Here is a 17,658-nt window from a genome sequence, read left to right as displayed (position 1 = left end):
TGGGGGTAGTTTTTCTGGGTGGGCTGGAAGGAGAGGGCAACCTTTCAGCTGTGTGAATTATAAGACTCACTCCTATGGCTACCAAGCGAATGGGGGTTATGGATCCGGGGGAAGTCAAGGAAGTTTCTATCCCCAAAGGGGAAGGGGAGGAAGATATAGATCGTCTAGAGGACGAGGGCAAACCTCCAATACATGGCAAGGTGAGTACGAAGAGTTGTATCAGTTCTATCCCCATTCAAGGGAGCCTAACAAGTTGGAGGATATCGTGATGGGAGAGGTCAAACCAATGTTAGCAAAGGAAGCAATAGCAGAGGTAGCAGAAGAGAAGAAAGGTTTTGTAAGTACGCTTTTTCTTGTGGAGAAAAAGGACAAGGGCTGGAGGCTAGTCATAAATGTAAGAAATCTGAATCAGTGCATAGTGCAGAAATTTCAAAATGGAAGGGGTGCACATGCTGCAAGACAAGTTGCAGGAGCAGGACTGGATTGTGAAGATGGATCTTAAGGACACCTACTTCACGATTCCAATAGGGAAAAAACATGAAATATCTGCAATTCAGGTAGAAAAGTGTTTTATACCAATTTCAGTTCCTGCCGTTTAGATTATCGGAGGCCCTTTGGTGTTTTACAAGAGTATTGAAGCCAGTAGTTGGATATCTGCAAGAAGAGAGGCATGTTCGGATGATAATATATCTGGACAATATTCGGTTAATTGGGCAGAAGCTGAAGGAGTTGAACAGTTAGCTGGTTCTGGTGCAGGATTTGCTGGAAAACTTGGGTTTCGTGCTGAATTTAGAGGATTACATTTTGACTCCAACAAGGCTACAGCTACTGTTACTGAAAAAGAAAGTAAGGAAGATAAGTAAAGAAGTGAAAACGTTGTTGATGAAAGACGAGGTAATCTTGAGGGAATTGACTCGGCTGATTGGCCTCTTGTCTTAGTCAATTCAGGTGATTTTTCCAAGTCCACTGCATTATCAAGCATTGCAAAGACTGAAGATGTCCGATCTATCCAGAGGTCTGTAGTATGGAGAAAAAGTGGTTTTGAGTCAGGATGCAAAGATAGGGTTGCAGTGCTGGAAAGAAAATTTAGACACATGGAACGGTAAGGCGATATTTAGAGTAAAACCGGATATCATTTTGGAATCGGATGCGAGCAAGTTAGGATAGGGAGCTTGTTGCTCAGGTCAAGAAACAGGAGGCGTTTGGAATGCATTGGAAAAGGAGATTCATATAAATTGTTTGTAGATGAAGGCAGGGATTTATTTTTGCCTTGCAGAGTTTAAAAGGGCAGTTGGAAGGTAATTCTGTTATTTTGAGGATAGACAACATGTCGGCGGTGACCTATATCAACAAACTGGAAGTAACTAAGTCAAAGAGATTGGCAGATTTGACACAGAAGATGTGGGAATTTTGTTTGATACACAAGATTGTTTTGAAGGTAGAGTATTTACATGGTGTATCCTTTGTTATAGCAGATTGGAGTTCAAGGAATGTGACAGATTTGAGCGATTGGAAGCTAAGGAGGGATAGGTTTCTGGAAATTCAGGAGGCTTTAGTACCCTTTGGGACAGATCTTTTTGCGTCCAGGTTAACAGCTCAGATACAGAATTATGTGAGTTGGTGACTGGATCCAGGCGCAATGGCGGTGGATGAGTTAAATCAGAATTGAAAGTGGATGGAATGCTATGCTTTTCCTCCTTTTGAAATGATACATAGAGTGTTGGTTCAGATGAGGAGGCAGGGGTGCCAGGTGGTGTTACTGACCCAATTTTGGAAAAAACAGGTTTCGTTTCCGACTTTGCCTGAAACAGCAGTCGAGATTCCATTTTTGATTTAGTCATGCGAAGGACTTTAGCAGGGAGTAGAGTAGGAGGAGCATCCTTTGGTGTCAGCGGGTTGGCTCCACTTTCTAGTATGGAAGGTGTCAGGAATTCTGGAAGATTCTCGGGCCTTTCGGGAGCAGCTTCTGAAGACCGGATGAGTCATGGGAACCTGGTACACAGAAGAAATACAGAAGAGCTTGGAGAGGTTGGGTTTATTGGTGCTTGGAAAGGGATTTGGATCCCGTACAAGCGGATGAGGCAGAAGTGGTGAATTCTTTAGCAGATTTGTTTGGTAAAGGTTTGTCACACAAAATGGTTAATTATTCATGATCAGCAATAGCGGCAGGTTATTCCTTGGTGCAAGGTATTTCTATTGGTATAAGCCCCCTGGTGTGCAGAGTGATGAAAGGTGGTTGGTTACAAAGGCTGCTGAGAGCTAAGTATCAGACATTATGGCATGTGGATTTAATACTCAAGTTATTGGAGAATTGGCCAGGAAACAAATATTTAGGAGTGTGTGAATTTGCATGGAAGTTGGCAACTTTGCTATGTTTGATTTCTTTCAGTAGGGTGTCCAACATTAGGGCTTTGGACATATGTATAAGATTTTACCAGCCCAATGATGTGCTTTTTGAAGTGTGGAGGAGAACTAAGACTAGTTGGTTAGATTTTCTATCAAAGTTTTGATAATGTTCCAAATTTGTGTGTGGTGAGATGTTTAAGGGAATGTGAATGTCAAATGCTGGAGAAAAGATATGCGGGGAAGATCAGTTGTTGATCTCTCTTGTGAAGCTGTTCAAGGGTGCATTAAATGCTACCATTGTAAGATGGGTGAAAGCGACGACGAAAGAAGCGGGTGTGGATTTATCATGGTTAAAAGCCCATTCGGAAACAGCGGATATGGCGAGTAAAGTGTGTATGTCAGGAGAACAGTTGGAAGATGTTTTAGAAGCAGCAGATTGGTCTAACGCAGATACGTTTAGGAAACTTTACTTTAAATCTTGGAGAATGTTTCAGGTTATGCCTTGAAAAGCTTTGAACATGCATAATGCTAGCTTTCTGTCTTGACATAAAATGATGATACTTATAGGTTAACTGAATAAGGAATCACTATTTTAATAAAGACTAAGGAGGCTAGCATTATTCCACCCACCTTTACCTTGGGGAGAGGGGGAAGTTGAAGTGAGGAGTGATCACTCTAATGGTGATGTTTGTAACTATAATGTTGAATTGGGTACAATCTAATGCTATTTAAAAAAAAATTATATGAACAGGCTTCATATTGTGATTTTTTCCGCAGAGAACCAGATGAGGATAGGTTCTTCGCTGGAGTTTAATTCAGGAGTGGTCATGAAGAAGGTCAAACAAAAGAGGAGGAAGATGGAGGTCAACCAGCATATATGGGACTGAACATTCTATTTTTAATTGTGATTTTTTGAAGTTCCACTTTGAAGTTTTTAATGGTTTGCTGCTCATAAGTAGTAAATAAAAGTTTATACAAATGCTAGCCTCCTTAGTCTTTAATAAAACCACAATTCTTTATTCAGTCAACCTATATGAATCGTCATTCCTGATTCACCCTGACACACTGTAAGGTGCATACGTTCCACCTCCCTGTACCCCAATAAATAGCCTGGAAGTGAATTAAGTATCTGGTATCCTTGCCAGTTCAAAGCTGCCAAAAACCTACCATGGACAGTGGTGATCCATTTTCAAAACACACCTGTGGGCAGACACAATAATGGTACAATTAATACACAAAACAGCATTCATGCTACATCGTAGTTCACAGTAATATTTGGCTAAATGTAATACACATTTTAGACCAGTTTTTAATTTCTGTAATTTCAAAAAATGCTTGGTGTTGACTAAAAAGCGTTTGATGGAGCTGAAAGTATACAATACATCCTCTCTTATGACCATGGACTTGCAAGTAAGTTTCCCCTCATTGCTATATTGAACAAGTTGGGACAAAACACTTAAACTAAATGAGAAACCACATACTTGACTAGGCATCTGGGGTTAAGCTCCCATACTAAGCAGAATTCATCCTCAATTTTAGACGCAGTTGAAGGAATAATTAGAGTGATTCTTTCAAAGCCGCAGACCATAGAAACGATTCCGTAGCCTTCATTGTAAGTAGCTCCATATGATGCTGTGATTTTAGATCCCATTGTCCATGTATGTGAAGTTCACACCACTCTTTTTTAATAAATACTTCACAACCCTTTTCTCTTTAATAAACAGCTTTTAAAAAATAGCAAAGGACAAATATGATGGACAATGATAGCCAGAACAGTATTATCATCTTTAAGTCCAAGACTGGGGGATCATGTAAGCAATGAAGCTGTTGCCATGATTTTTGCTCTCTGAAGAAATGCTTGTGATGTCATGACTTAAATGCAAACATAAAAGATTCTACTTCTGAAAGAGAATCAAGTTACACAAACAGACTCATGTACCTATCAAAATACAATACAAAATATAGTATGCAGAAGGACCAGAAAATGCATGAAATGAAAAATGTTTTTATATAGCGCACTAATGCCCAAGGGTGTATAGGTGCTGCTGGCTGCAAGAAGAAAGTAAAGTAGAAGGATATCAGATTTAAGGGTGCTAAAAACGAGGAACACAATTGTGCCTAAAACTCCATGTTTTCAGCTTTTTCCTGAAGGCACAGATCTGTACATTTCTTCAGAGATAGTGGAAGAGAATTCCGTCTTTTGGCTGTGCCATAGATAAAACTCCTGCCTCCCCAATGCACTCTCTTCACTTTGAGTACTATCACATTGAAGGCTGAGGAGGACCGCAAGGTTCTAGATAGATCATACCATCTGAAATTATGCTTCAGATATTCTGGCTGCGACCAATTAGCGCTTTGAAAACAATGCATGAAGAGAGAAACTGCTTACCCCCAAACTGGAGGACTTGTAAGATGTAATGGTATTCTGAGATATAGTTCATAATACAGAGGGATGTACATAAAAGGCTTCATGTATTTACTGTTACCAGGTGATGTTGTGGCCTAGAGGCAAAGGGTCAGACTTGATAAGCATGTAATTTGGGTTTGAATCCCTGCTTTCTATCATGGCCAAATTGTGTGATCCTGGGCAAAATTCTACTACTCTTTAAGTTGCACCCCCATCAGAGATATAAGTGCTATTTAATCAAAGGTAAGAAGGTGATTTTTTTCACAGACCTTTTAAACTGGTTTGTGTTTTTTACTGTGTGATGAAAAGTAGGGATTTTAGGACCCATTATTTATATATAAATAGTTCAGATCACCCTTTCTGAATGAGTTCCTAGCCCTCTGTACAAACAGTACTTTGACAAGAACAGCTAATGTTTGTGACCCAATAAGCATAATCCTTCCAGAAACAATTTTAAGTTTCATGATGAATTTGATCTATACTGTAATGTTGGATGTAGTTATTGTTTACTCATACCCCCACTTCCTAAAATTCTATTGTCTCCTAAAGTATTCTTGTTTTTCCCTAACAAAAGAACTTCACAGACTTTTTTATGTTACCTGCACTGTAAGATCATCCATGATGTCACAAAACTTGCTTGAGGTACAACCTGATCTCATTACTGGCTGTAGCACACCAGGTAACTTGGTCCTTTAGCAAACACCGGTTTATTGAGTTTGCTTAGAGTTAATTGAAACCCCAAATTTTAAAGTCTCTACTGAATCTGCATGTTGATTATTAATTTGTAGTGGCAGTAATTCATTAAAACCACCATGTATTATTGCGGGGGAATTGCGTCCTCGGATGTCCTGTCTTACCATCAGGCCTCGCATCTCCTTGTCCTCAACGAGTGGTGGTATGGCGATAGGAGGGATCCGGCGTACGCATTGGAGCGGCTGCTTATGGGGTCTAATACACTGCACACTATCCTGTAATCGGCGCCTTTGCGCAGCAGCATGCGCCAGAGCATCGCCAGAGCATGGAAGGCACCTCGAGCTCCATCGGTGACCGCATGGAAAAACGGCCTAGATTTCTGTATGGGTCTGGAACAGCCCATATTTATGGCCAGGGGATGCCCACGCAAGCATTATAAAATATGGAAAAGATGGGCGGATTACCGGGGGATGTGGCTGGAGCAACCAGTGGAGGTAGAGGATCATTCATGGGGATAATTCTTGAGACTAGTCAGGTTGGGGTGGCGCCGGGTAGGGGGGAACACAGAGGGATATATCTTATTGTGCTACGACTTGGTTGCAGAATATTAAGGCTGTGGTGGGGACCGTATGGACAAGGTGCGACGCTGGGGAAAGGGTGGGGGGCGTTGGGGGGGGGGGGGGGGGTTTGTTATATTTTGGGATGTATTTTTGTGGTATTGCGGGATGTCATGCATAAAAATAGATTGCTTTTGTAACAGGATGCAATATGATTTGATTGACGACTCTGATACACAGGGTGCTGTGATATGTATGCAATCGACAAATAAAATATGTTTTTAAAAAAAACCCACCATGTATGCAGGGGACAAATGCTTCTACTGAATGTATGCATAGGTAAATGCTATTAAAGCAATACAACAAGACTCAGTTGGAGTAAGAGTTGGAATTATCTTGTTTGGGTTCCAAATGTAAGTAAAGCTCAGAATCCCACTATTCAGATATTTGTCAGCAATGGCATAAGGGATAATGTACCATTGTAACTCTTAATAGCTTCCTTCATGCTTTGAGTTTATTTGTCACTTGATGTGCAAACCTATTCTAAAAAGGGTGTAGGGGGGATACATTTCATGAGGGGCTCAGACGCCTTCAATTGGGCACTCTGCCCTCATTTAGTCCGCCTGCTTTCATACTGACAAGTGCCACTTGACTCAGTAATGCTTTCAGCTGGGAGATGGCCTTCTTTCCGCCTTACATAATGGAGATCCTGTGTCTAAATCAAACAGGCAATTGTTTCGCTTCTCAGGTTGCACCAACGAGATAACCACTCACTCAAATGCAACATGTAACAGCAGAAACAAATTCCATCACTAGGGCCAGGGGACTAACAAACCTCAGAAGGGGAATCTAGACATGCAGCCACAAGGCAGAAGAACACAATATGACGACAAAGAAGAAACATGAATTATTCATGGTTAGTCCATGTTCTGGGAAGACTTTTAACTGAGTGTGTGGCTTGGCTCATTTACCTCCAAATTGCATGTATGGTGTCTACTAGTGTGTTGGGTTTGAACCCTATAGACAAGTTATGGAAATGTGCAAAACCCACTTTATGTTATTGTTTGCAAAACATGGGATAGCTGTGTTGTGGATGAGAAAAGATGTTATGCAAACTCCTTTAAGGGAGAAATAATTAACACAGTTATGAGAGTATATTGTCTGGAAAGATGGAGGAGGCAAGTCTGATGGCAACTGTAACATCTGAAAAATACATCTGAATGTGTTGTTTTGACCGCCATCAATATGAGAATCTGACTAATTGCCGTCTGTCTTTTACTATATGTGTCAAACCCTAAAGAATGGACTCCTGTGATCTTTTTTAAATTAACAGCGATGTATTGTACGTATAGCGTCACATACTGTAATGGTCTCAAAAAGCATAAAAAAGGTAACAAAGAAAAAAAGACGAAATCTATTGTATCATCACCATTTTTTGCTGTTCACTTCCTTGAGAGTTGAAATGGCAAGCATTGACTGCGAAACACAAAAGACCCTGTGTGGGAAGCTTTCAGAAAAGTATTATGCTGTAATTACAAGACCTGTATTCGGATTGCACCCAGGCTTATCCAACTATTTATTTGCGCAGCCAAGATATATGTTTTACATGATGAAACTAAGATCACACCAGGTTGGCACAGGATTTACAATTAAATAAGAGGCTGAACTATTGTGCCAACATGGTACTGCGCAATAACACATACGAGTATTTTTATTTCATTGACAGCCTTTTGTCATATTATAAAGATAGAGCACATGACTGCTCCCTGATGGTCTATAAGTGCTCTTGGTCACTTTCGGGGACGTGGTAACCCAGGCAACGGGTTCTGGCCAAACTGCTTCAACGTGTCACCGGGAAACCACTGTCACAAGTCACTTACATGCCGCAGACAGAGCAGTGGTGGCAGCGATCTGGCTTGATCACCTGACATCTGTCGCAGAATCGGATGCCTGAAATGACAATGGATATTGAATTAGTACAGCAAGCACAGGTGCTAAATTATCCCCATTACAGAATATACACTTCACTCAATTGTCTGCTTCTAATTGGTTCCCCAGCATTTCCTCCTGCTGAGCCAGGAGACTGCTAATTTAGGCTTCCATTCAATATAGATGAAGTGGAGCATGTGATCTTTCATACAAATTACATCTGTTCCCTTGCTATGCAATTGTCTCACAGCCCCCATCCACCCCGAGAGTGCTGACAGTTTCCAGGCTCTCTACCATTGGCTCTTCAAAGCAATATCATCCACAAAGGGTGCCTAGCCTTCTCTAATTTCTGTCAAGGATGGCATCTGCTTTCATGTTAACTATAACCAGGGCTCTGAAATATTTCCTTTCCAAAAACCTTTTCACTATGAGTTCAGAAACTACCAGAATGAGGATATTACCATGCAAATGTAATGCATGTAGTCATGGCCTTCCCTTCTCCCTACCTTTCTGTGTATGCAATATCCGTCTCTGGAAGGGGAAAGACTGCAGTCCTTGGCAGACCAAGCATATCAAGTACCCCACTGTCACCCAGGACCCACTCCCAGCACCTGCCCACCAGAGTCCCTTCTCATAGGGCAACCTGGGCTTTTCAAGTGCAATACAAGGGTGTAAAGGACATGTGTGTAACTTGAACTTGCTCATATATTGCCAACTTCCCGCATTTTCTATGTATGGGACGTTTCCAAGGTTTGGGAAAAGACAAGCGAGCCAAAGTCAGCACAGCAGAAACTATGCACTGCCTTACCGAACTGAGCACCTGCCAAAGAACATCAATCCAATGCATAGTGTTTGCAAAATATGGGGTGAAGGCCTTGTGGGTTTCCTGCACGTCACATCACGTCACATCACGTCACATCAATATGATGGATTTTTAAAGGGCACTGAGAGCCTCTTTGCCCAAGTAGCATGTATACTGATCCATCTTGTTCTAGCATTGGCATTGCATGAAATGAAAATGTCAGACTCAAGGTACAAAACAAGACATACATTAACATGCTAGAGGTCACAAAATACAAAATAATGTACGAAGACCAAAAGTCTAATTGACACAAGTAAATCAATACACGGTGAATAGATGTACACCTCATCTAAATCATAAAACAAACATAGCATGTAGGTAGCTGGCTCTCTATATAGTGCAGTAAAACGAAGAACACTGTGCAGAGAGTCAAGGGAGACCCACATTGGTATACAGAGGCAAAAGTAGATAATAATAACGCTCTATTTGTGGTTTTGTTGGCAAGCTTATCAGAGGGTAGTGCTAAGCATTTGTTGTACTCACAAAGGCAATGAATGAGCCACACAAGAACAAATCCAAGGCCAATTTTCAAAATTAACACTGATTTTTATATAATTTTCAAGATTAAGAATTCGATCACAGGTAAGTACTTTCTTAGTTATGATTTTTTAATGTTCGGAAAATAACTCACTGTTGTGCGCAATTACGCACAATGAAAGTCTACAAAAATGCATATACAATCGTACAGTCTGTTCTAGGGGTTCACCATCGAGGTTTAGTGTAGCATCAGTCCAAGGTCCAACGTTCCACCAGCGGATAGTCAGGTACGGCCCGGATTCAGCCAGAAGCAGTGCGCTACAAAGAAGGGGGCCACCTCAAAACAGTCTGCACAAGGGGACTTACAAGTATATCCGGGGAGCTCCAATTAAGGGATTGGGTCGCAAGAGATTCAGGACTATGGGCTTGGTGCAGAGCAGATAGGTCAGCTGAGCTCTGTGCATCAAGATCGTCTTCGCAGTTAGAGGCAAGCAGCTTGGAGGGACAATTTCTAGACAGCTAGGTCACTCACAAAGTGGGCCTCAGGGGTCTCGACGTCCCTCGACTGTTGCTTACTTCCTGGGCAGTTGGAGTCCAGATTGGACTCTTCGTCTCGAAGTCGGTTGCAGGTGGTGCGGTACCTCAGGTATTGCTAGGGCACAGCTCCAGTAGGTCCTAGTGTCCTCTCACTTAGTGGGGGGGCAGATCTGACCCTTTGGAGTGGGTGTACCGCTTCTGGTTTGGTAGCTGCGTCGGCGGGTAGCTGTAAGTCGGTAAACCGGACTCTGCAGGTTCTGCGCCTGCGCACTGCAGGAATAGTTCCTCTACTCCAAGGGAGTTCTCTGGCGCTTGGCAAAGAGCAGCAGGACGAGGCAGCACACCACAATGGTGGAGTCCTTGGAGGCAGCAGGCAGGGTTTTGCGCTAACATTTTGCAGCAGATACACTGTTCTCGGGTCAGCAGCTGTTCTTTGTCCATTATCTTCTTAGGTCCATCAAATGTAAAGTTCAAGGTCTCGGAGTGCCACCCAAATTCTTGCTTTTGGGGTGTTTGCAGGAGGAGATATGTAGTAGCCAATGAACTACCTAGTTTTAGGGTGTCTACACCCTCTATGTGATCACTTCCTTTGGGGATTGAGCACAACCCTTACCTTAATTGGCTAATTCCCTCTCAAACAAGATGGAGGAAACTGAAAAGTGGGGGCACATCACCTGCCCCACTTCAGATGTGATGCCTGCTGCATGTGGGCCCACCGCCTAATTTAACTAATTTTCCGCCTGTCCTACTGCCAAATGTGGTGCACGAAAGTGGGGTTGGCATCCTCCACTATCTGGAGATGCCTGAGTTGCATTTCAAAGGTGGCATCGCCTTTGAAGCGTCCCGCCTTGGAATGCCATTCCGGCCTGGAGGGGGTGTGAAGCACCTCTGCCCAGAGCAGGCATTATTCCTAGCCTCTGAGAGCGAAGGCTCTCACCACATGAGGTCAGAAACATGTCTGCTGGTGGCAGGGTGGGTAAGACCAGTGCTTGGTAGGTTTTCAGGGGGCGAGCTAAGGTGCCCTCGGTGTCCATTTATTAATAAATCCAACATTGGCAGCAGTGTGGATTTATTAAGAGGAGATGTTTGGTACCCAACATCCCTGGGTACGGTAAAGCGATCATGGTACTGTAGAACCCGTAATGTCCAGTGTCTAGCCCATGTACTCTATATGGCCTCAAATCTCACTTATAAGACATAAGAATGGATTTAGATACTGTGGGATCATCTGCTCAGGCAGATATGACCACACGTGGTACAGCGCACCTTGCCTTAGCGCAATAAGGCCTGTGGTAGGGGAGTCTTTTCCTATTCCTCATGCAGTGTCTGGGGGCATGGCACACAGGGATGTATGCAATGTCGACTCTTCATTTTTTTCTGCACCAAGACACAAAGCCTGCAATGGCAGTCTGCATGGTCTTGGTGAGGGGTCCCTAGGGTGCCACAACTTGTGCTGCAGCCCTAGTGGACCCTCTTTTGTTCTAATGCCATGGGCACCAGGGGTACCATTTACAAGAGACTTCAGGGGTTGTTAAATTTGTGCCACTTGTGTTAAAGTTTTTCGGGAAAGTACACTGCTAACGAGGAACCTGGTTAGGGGGACCCAGTACACCTCAGTCAAAGTTGCAACAAAAACCAGGCAAAAAGTGTGTGGGGGGGGTGGTACTGCAACACACCCGTTTCCCTCATAGCATATGTTAAACAAATAGGTCTAACCATTCTGCACCACAATCAAGTTCTTTTTAGAAGTAAACAACTCTTCAACTGTTTTGTAAAATTAGAGAGGGCTATAATTTCACAAATAATGTTTGCACCACCTGACCGGAGAGTCTTCCCTAAAACAAACTTTGGAATACCTTACAGGCATAAGTATATAATCCTGCATTTATCACTGTACTGACCCCAGGAAATCCATCACCATTTCCGGTTATCAGGCAGGACTTGGGCTATACTATGTACTATGTCATAAACAATATGTACAAGGAGTAAGAAGAATGACCACCAATTAAAACCTGCAAGTCTGCAGATGTTAAGGGGCCTTTAACCTCTGAGCAAGAACTCAGAAGAAATCTGAAAAAATTGTCCTGGTTGGTATGGAAACGGGGAAGAATTCTGTCAGGCAGAATGGGTGGGGCATCACAGAGACAACAACAGATAAATGGATAGAATTGGAGCTTGTTGTTAGGCGGATCCTCCTTGCCAGCAGATTCAAGAAAGCTTCTTGTACAAGCATTGTGGACTCACATCACAAATTCATGCTAGTTTTGGATAATGTTACAACTTTGGGGCATCCACCACCTTATGTCTAAAGCCTATCCCTTTTCTAAAGGGGCTGAAAAAGGTCTCCGCACTTTGATCTATGAGAGCAATGCAAATCATGGTTGCTGGATGTGTTTATGGAGGTCAACTCAATTAAAAAAGCACAGGACATCTATGACTGCTCAATAGAGGGACCGGAATCAAGACAACTCAGAACTGACTGATGTGCTGCACAGAAAGATCTTAAAAATAATCAAAATATGGGCTGGCACAGGGAGAAGTATATGTGGATAAGGCCAGTTAGACCGCCACATACTGATTAGTCACCAGTTCCGTTTTTGCTATGGCGGAAGAGAGATGGAGCTTGGGCCATTTCAGCATCTTCATTCTGAGCCTGGTCTCAGTCTTTGAAGGTACCACTCTAGGTATTAGATCATGTGAACAACTCTAGACCGTGCCTCGTACTGTCTTGCGACACTCAGAGTAAAGCTACCACCAGTGTAAAGTACCTAATGACTCCAAAAAACAGCAAATGCTCTCCTGAAAGAAACAGTTCACTGGTATTGGGCCTCAGGACCTGACATACCAGATGCATCATTACGACTGAGAACGAAATCTTGGAGTATACAACAGCTGAATGTATATTGCTAGCTAACAAGCCTGGTCTTTAAAGTTCCTCATGAAAAATGCTGCAAATGCATCATCTGTTCACAGGAGGTACTTTCTTTGATGGGTTCAATAGAGATATGTGCATGCTGCAGAAGGCATATTCTTGAAAATAAAAGAGGATATGAGGTAAAGATAAGCCTACAACAGTTCAGCAAAGTCTATAGAAAAACAACAAAACATTCAGAATGTGAAAGCATGATTCGTCTTTGGTCTGCAGAAATCTGATGCATAATGCATCACATTTATCATGAGGAATTTTGGAGCCCCCTACGCATGTTACATGAACTCCAAAGATCACAACTTTGGACTGATTGCACCTTAAAACAGAAAGAAACGTTCTCACTTTTCATAACGTTTGCAAAACTTCGCTGTCTGAAGCCTAGTTTCATGAAAACAGGGATTGAATTGTGAATCGCAGTTGAAGTCTCAAATATGCCAAGAGAGGTTCTAAGTGAGACAACTGCGTTTTAGAAATAGCCTGCCATATGAGAGAGGACCCAGCAGGTAGAAGGGACACTTGCCACACAGAAAAAAACACAGAATTGGAATTTAGAAAGGGAAATGCCAAGTGCATGTTCAGTGACTAGGACCAAAGTGGTGCATATCTGGTCTATGAAAGGGGTTGGCATGCTCAGTAGGGATTCAGCACATGGCTGGACCACACATGCTCAGGCTGCCCAGATGCCTCGGCAAACCCCTCTAGATCCTCCAATAGCCAGCCCGCAGGAAGAGAGGAAATAAGGTTGCACATTTACTGTCTATGATAGAGGCGGGACAACAATATAGCACATCAGCGCTGCACTTCACTAGATTGGGGCAATGAACTGAAGAGATGGTGGGGGGCTGCTGTTATAGTCACACTCGTGTCCAGCAACCTGTGTAAATGAAATGCCTGGATCTTAAGTGATACAAGAGAACACCAAGAACTCTTGAATCTTAAGATCAAAGCTTTTCTATGAAGATCCAAATATGACACAGAAAATCTGGAACTACAAAACTGGTTGATGAACAAGGTCCTAGACATAAGTTGGTTTTGTATATTTGCTTAAGTTCTTGGGGTAGTCAGGTCTTATAAGCGAAACAGGGCAAATGTTGGGGCTCAATAGGCTTTATAAAAGAGATAAGATGTTACCTACGGAATGGGATACGGTTATCATCCAATGATGGTGAGAAGTAGGGACTTTGACTAGATGCTTAAGAGAGAAACTAGAGGAAGTACAACAATGGAATATAAATGAGAAAAGTCAGAATCTCAAGTTTATAGATGCCTTTCTTAAAGAATTTTTATTTTATTTTATTTTTTTAACAATTCTTTTTATTAAACAATGACCGGTGAACAGTACATTACAGTGGACCAAGTGGTTGACACTTCGCACAATGCATGAATGGAAGGATATACAGATAGTACATATGAGAGGAACATCACGGAGAAATAGGGTCATCATTTGAAACATTTCGAGGTGGTGTACAGATCTCTCCTCTAAAAGTATTCCATGGGTTCCAAATATGTGACCACTTCCTAGGGCACCCCCCTGCCAAATACAGTCTTTTCTCTAAACATGCACCAATCGAGGTTTTTCTCCCAAGCTTCCAATGTGGGTGGATGTGCTGTCCCCCACAGTTGAGCGATGTTTCGTTTTGCCAACATGAACCCCAGAGTGGCCCACTGAGTCTGTGAAGTGTGTGGGCTCCCAGATATTCAAGAGGCACCGTCTCACCTCGGGACAGAGGGAGACATGTAATACCTCGTTAATCGTGTCGTGCACTTGGCGCCAAAACAGGTTGATATGTGTGCATTCCCAGATGATTTGCATAAACGTTGCGGTAAGGCCACATCGCCGTTTGCATTCCCCTGTATCAGACCACCCCATGTGCACTAATCTAGGTCCTGTTATGTAGATCCTGTGAAGGATCCTAAGCTGAACCAGTCCCAGGCGTGCCGGGATAACCGCCACTTTGGGGAGAGGACACTGCTGCCTGCCAATCCTCATCATCCAGCTCTACCCCATCTTGCACCCACTTATCTCGCAATATCATGAGGGGGTCCGCCATGTGGTTAATTAACTTTTTATATATTAATGATATCGTTTTGTCAGGGAGGTGACCATCCAAGACTCTGTCCTCCAGAGGGGAAGCCTCCAGGGGATCGGCTGCTCTAGGCAATGAAGACTGAAGTGAGTGTGAGACCTGCGTATAGTGAAAACTTTCTGTGTCTGCCAAATCATATTCATTTTGAAGCGTGCTGAAGGATTTGATCTCCCCCTTTCCCCAAACATCTTTAATCGCTGAGATAAGGTCCCACCTGTCGAACCCCTTCGCCCTCCACAGGTCGCCCAATTTCTCTGAATCCCAAAGAGGGGTGGCTAATGTTAGTCTGTGCTTCCAACCGAGAAAATTAGTGGCTTCGTGCCAAATTTGAACCGAGTGCTTCGTGGGGCCTGTTAGTTTAAACCGCTTAGGTCGGGAGTACACCGCCCTACCATAAGTGCCGCCCGGAAGGAGCCATCTGTCCATGGCGTAACCCGGGTCATCTGCCAGACCATATGTGCCATGATTAATAGCTGCCATATGGGAAGCCCAATAGTATTTCTTAATTTCTGGGAGGCTAATGCCTCCATCATACCAGTGTAGTGTTAGCTTGTTCAAGGTGATTAGAGGCCTGCCGTCCCATAATAGGTCCATCTGTAGGCTCTCAACCTCCTTAAAATAACTTGCTGGAACTAGATCTAGGGTATTTTGCAGGGCATATAAGAACCGTGGTAATGCTATCATTTTAAACAGAGTAGCTCTGCCCAAGAGTGAAATATGGAGAGTCTTCCAGCTGGCAATGTCACCTTTAAGTCTACGAAGAGGGGGAAGGAGATTCTGGGCATAACGGACCGAGGGGTCCAGTGAGACAAAAATCCCCAAATATTTAAATCCATCCAGGTTAATTTGTATTGGGCAGTTCCGGGGAGGGACGGGAGGGTCCCCCTTCAGAACAAATAATAAGGATTTACTCCAATTGATGGAAAGTCCCGAGAATCTACTGAAGACTGTAAGTATCTCCAGCACCACTATAAGCGATATCTTAGGGGAGGCCAAATAGAGTAAGATGTCATCTGCATACAAGGATATGCAGTCCTTCCATCCGGGGGACCACCGCAAACCTCTTATCATTGGGTCCCAACGTATCCAAGTGGCAAGGGGTTCCAAGGCCAGGGAAAAGAGAAGGTGGGATAGTGGGCAACCCTGATGAGTCCCTCGACTGAGTAGAAAGGAGGCTGAGACCTTGTTATTTACCACCACTTGAGCCAGTGGTTCAGAATATAAAAGACGTACCCACTGAATGTACTCCGGGCCAAGTCCCAATTCGCCAGAACTGCCCACAAGTATGGCCACTCGATGGTATCGAAGGACATGGTTGCGTCCAACGACACAATCACAGCAGGCTCCCGAAGAGTATGGACTCTGTCTATGACACCATGAACTCTGCGCAAGTTCAGGGCTGTATTTCTATGCGGCATAAAACCGGATTGATCCGGGTGCACTAAGCCACCAATCACCTTCACCAAGCGGTTGGCTAAGAGTTTGGCCAGAATCTTAGGTTCGGCGTTTAAAAGAGAGATGGGCCTGTACGAGGCACAGTCTGTTTTGGCCTTCCCTTCCTTGTGGATGGTGACAATAGTAGCTATTCTTGGTTCCCGAGGCATTATTCCCACTTCCCTAGATTCTTCAAACATAGACTTCAAATAGGGGGCTAGCTTACCTGGTCTCAGCTTGTAGAGCTCAATGGGAAGTCCATTTGGGCCTAAAGCTTTCCCAGAATTCAAGGAGCGGATCGCTTGTGCGATTTCATTCTTAAGGAATCTTGTTGCGGTGGAGAATGTCAGATGTCACACAGGTGACATTGTGATTACAGAAAATATGCTTTTGATTAAAAGCCAAGTCATTAGATGATTAATGCACCTAGTACATTTAGATTTATACTGACTGCACATAACTCCTTGCATTGATTTAGAGGAGAGGCCGCGCTTTCCTTTATATTTGATCATAGGTGTTCCCTGGCAAATGGTGGAATGGGCTGAAATAAGAGGGTTACGTGGGACATCATGTCTAGGATGGTGACCTGCATAGGACAAACGCTTGGCCATAACACTGCAGTGATTGACATAGTGTACAGGATATCTGGGTAGACAGGGGAAGGCTTGGCGTATGAGGGGGGGATGTCGAGTTTGTGGTGGAAAGGACGAAAATATATGGAAGGATATTGGGTGCATCATGAAATTGACTAGAATATAACAGATGATACCTGGCACTGACCATATGCGTGATACCTGGGTACGTACAACGTAACATTGACTGGCTATGCATTTAATGGTGATACCTGGACACATGGGGAAATTTACTGACACAAGGTGGGAGATACCGGGGCATATACTTTCCCGGACTGGAATATGATAAGGTACCAGAGCACAAAGCAATGCATATAATGAATTCCCTAAGAAAATAACGGCCTTGACAAGCATAAACATACTTATTACAAGTGAAAGAATGTTATCTCGTCAGAAAAGGACAAACTCGTATTTACAAATAAATGTTTAATTTGTTAAAAATGTAAAACTAAGTTGGTGTTTGGGAATATAATGAATGACGTCCGTGGAAAAATGAGTTACCTAACGAAGTTTTAAGTAGCTGGTATTTGGAGACCGTGAGCATAATTTCAGAAAATGAGAAGCTGATGTTTAGATCTTAGAGAACATTGGCTTTGTTTGAAAGAAACACAACTATTTAAAGCCGAGAGTTAAGTGAAAATTCATGCAGATGTAGGACCAGATTTGGCTGAAGGTTTGGTATTGGTTGCAAAACACACTTTCTTTTATCACTACGGCAGTTACAGTTAGGAGTGTGCAGAACGTTTTTTTTTTTGGTCAATGCTAAGT

The 17,658-nt window shown here is 43.1% G+C and overlaps 1 protein-coding gene across 2 annotated transcripts in view; it reads right to left on the bottom strand.

Annotated features, from left to right (window-relative positions):
• The window catches only part of ZDHHC15 (zDHHC palmitoyltransferase 15), a 189,775-nt gene that overhangs the window by 112,082 nt on the left and 60,035 nt on the right, over positions 1 to 17,658 (bottom strand). For both annotated transcript variants that reach the window (XM_085608240.1, XM_085608241.1), the window contains 2 exons: positions 7,884 to 7,953; positions 3,514 to 3,546 (listed from right to left, as the gene is read on the bottom strand). In XM_085608240.1, the coding sequence (XP_085464366.1) occupies positions 3,514 to 3,546; positions 7,884 to 7,953 (103 nt within the window). The remainder of the gene's footprint in view (positions 1 to 3,513; positions 3,547 to 7,883; positions 7,954 to 17,658) is intronic.

This window comes from Triturus cristatus, chromosome 5_2 (genome assembly GCF_964204655.1).
Source record: "Triturus cristatus chromosome 5_2, aTriCri1.1, whole genome shotgun sequence".
NCBI classification, from domain to species: Eukaryota; Metazoa; Chordata; class Amphibia; order Caudata; family Salamandridae; genus Triturus; species Triturus cristatus.
Note: the sequence above shows the minus strand (reverse complement) of the source record. Positions and strands in the feature narration are given on the sequence as shown.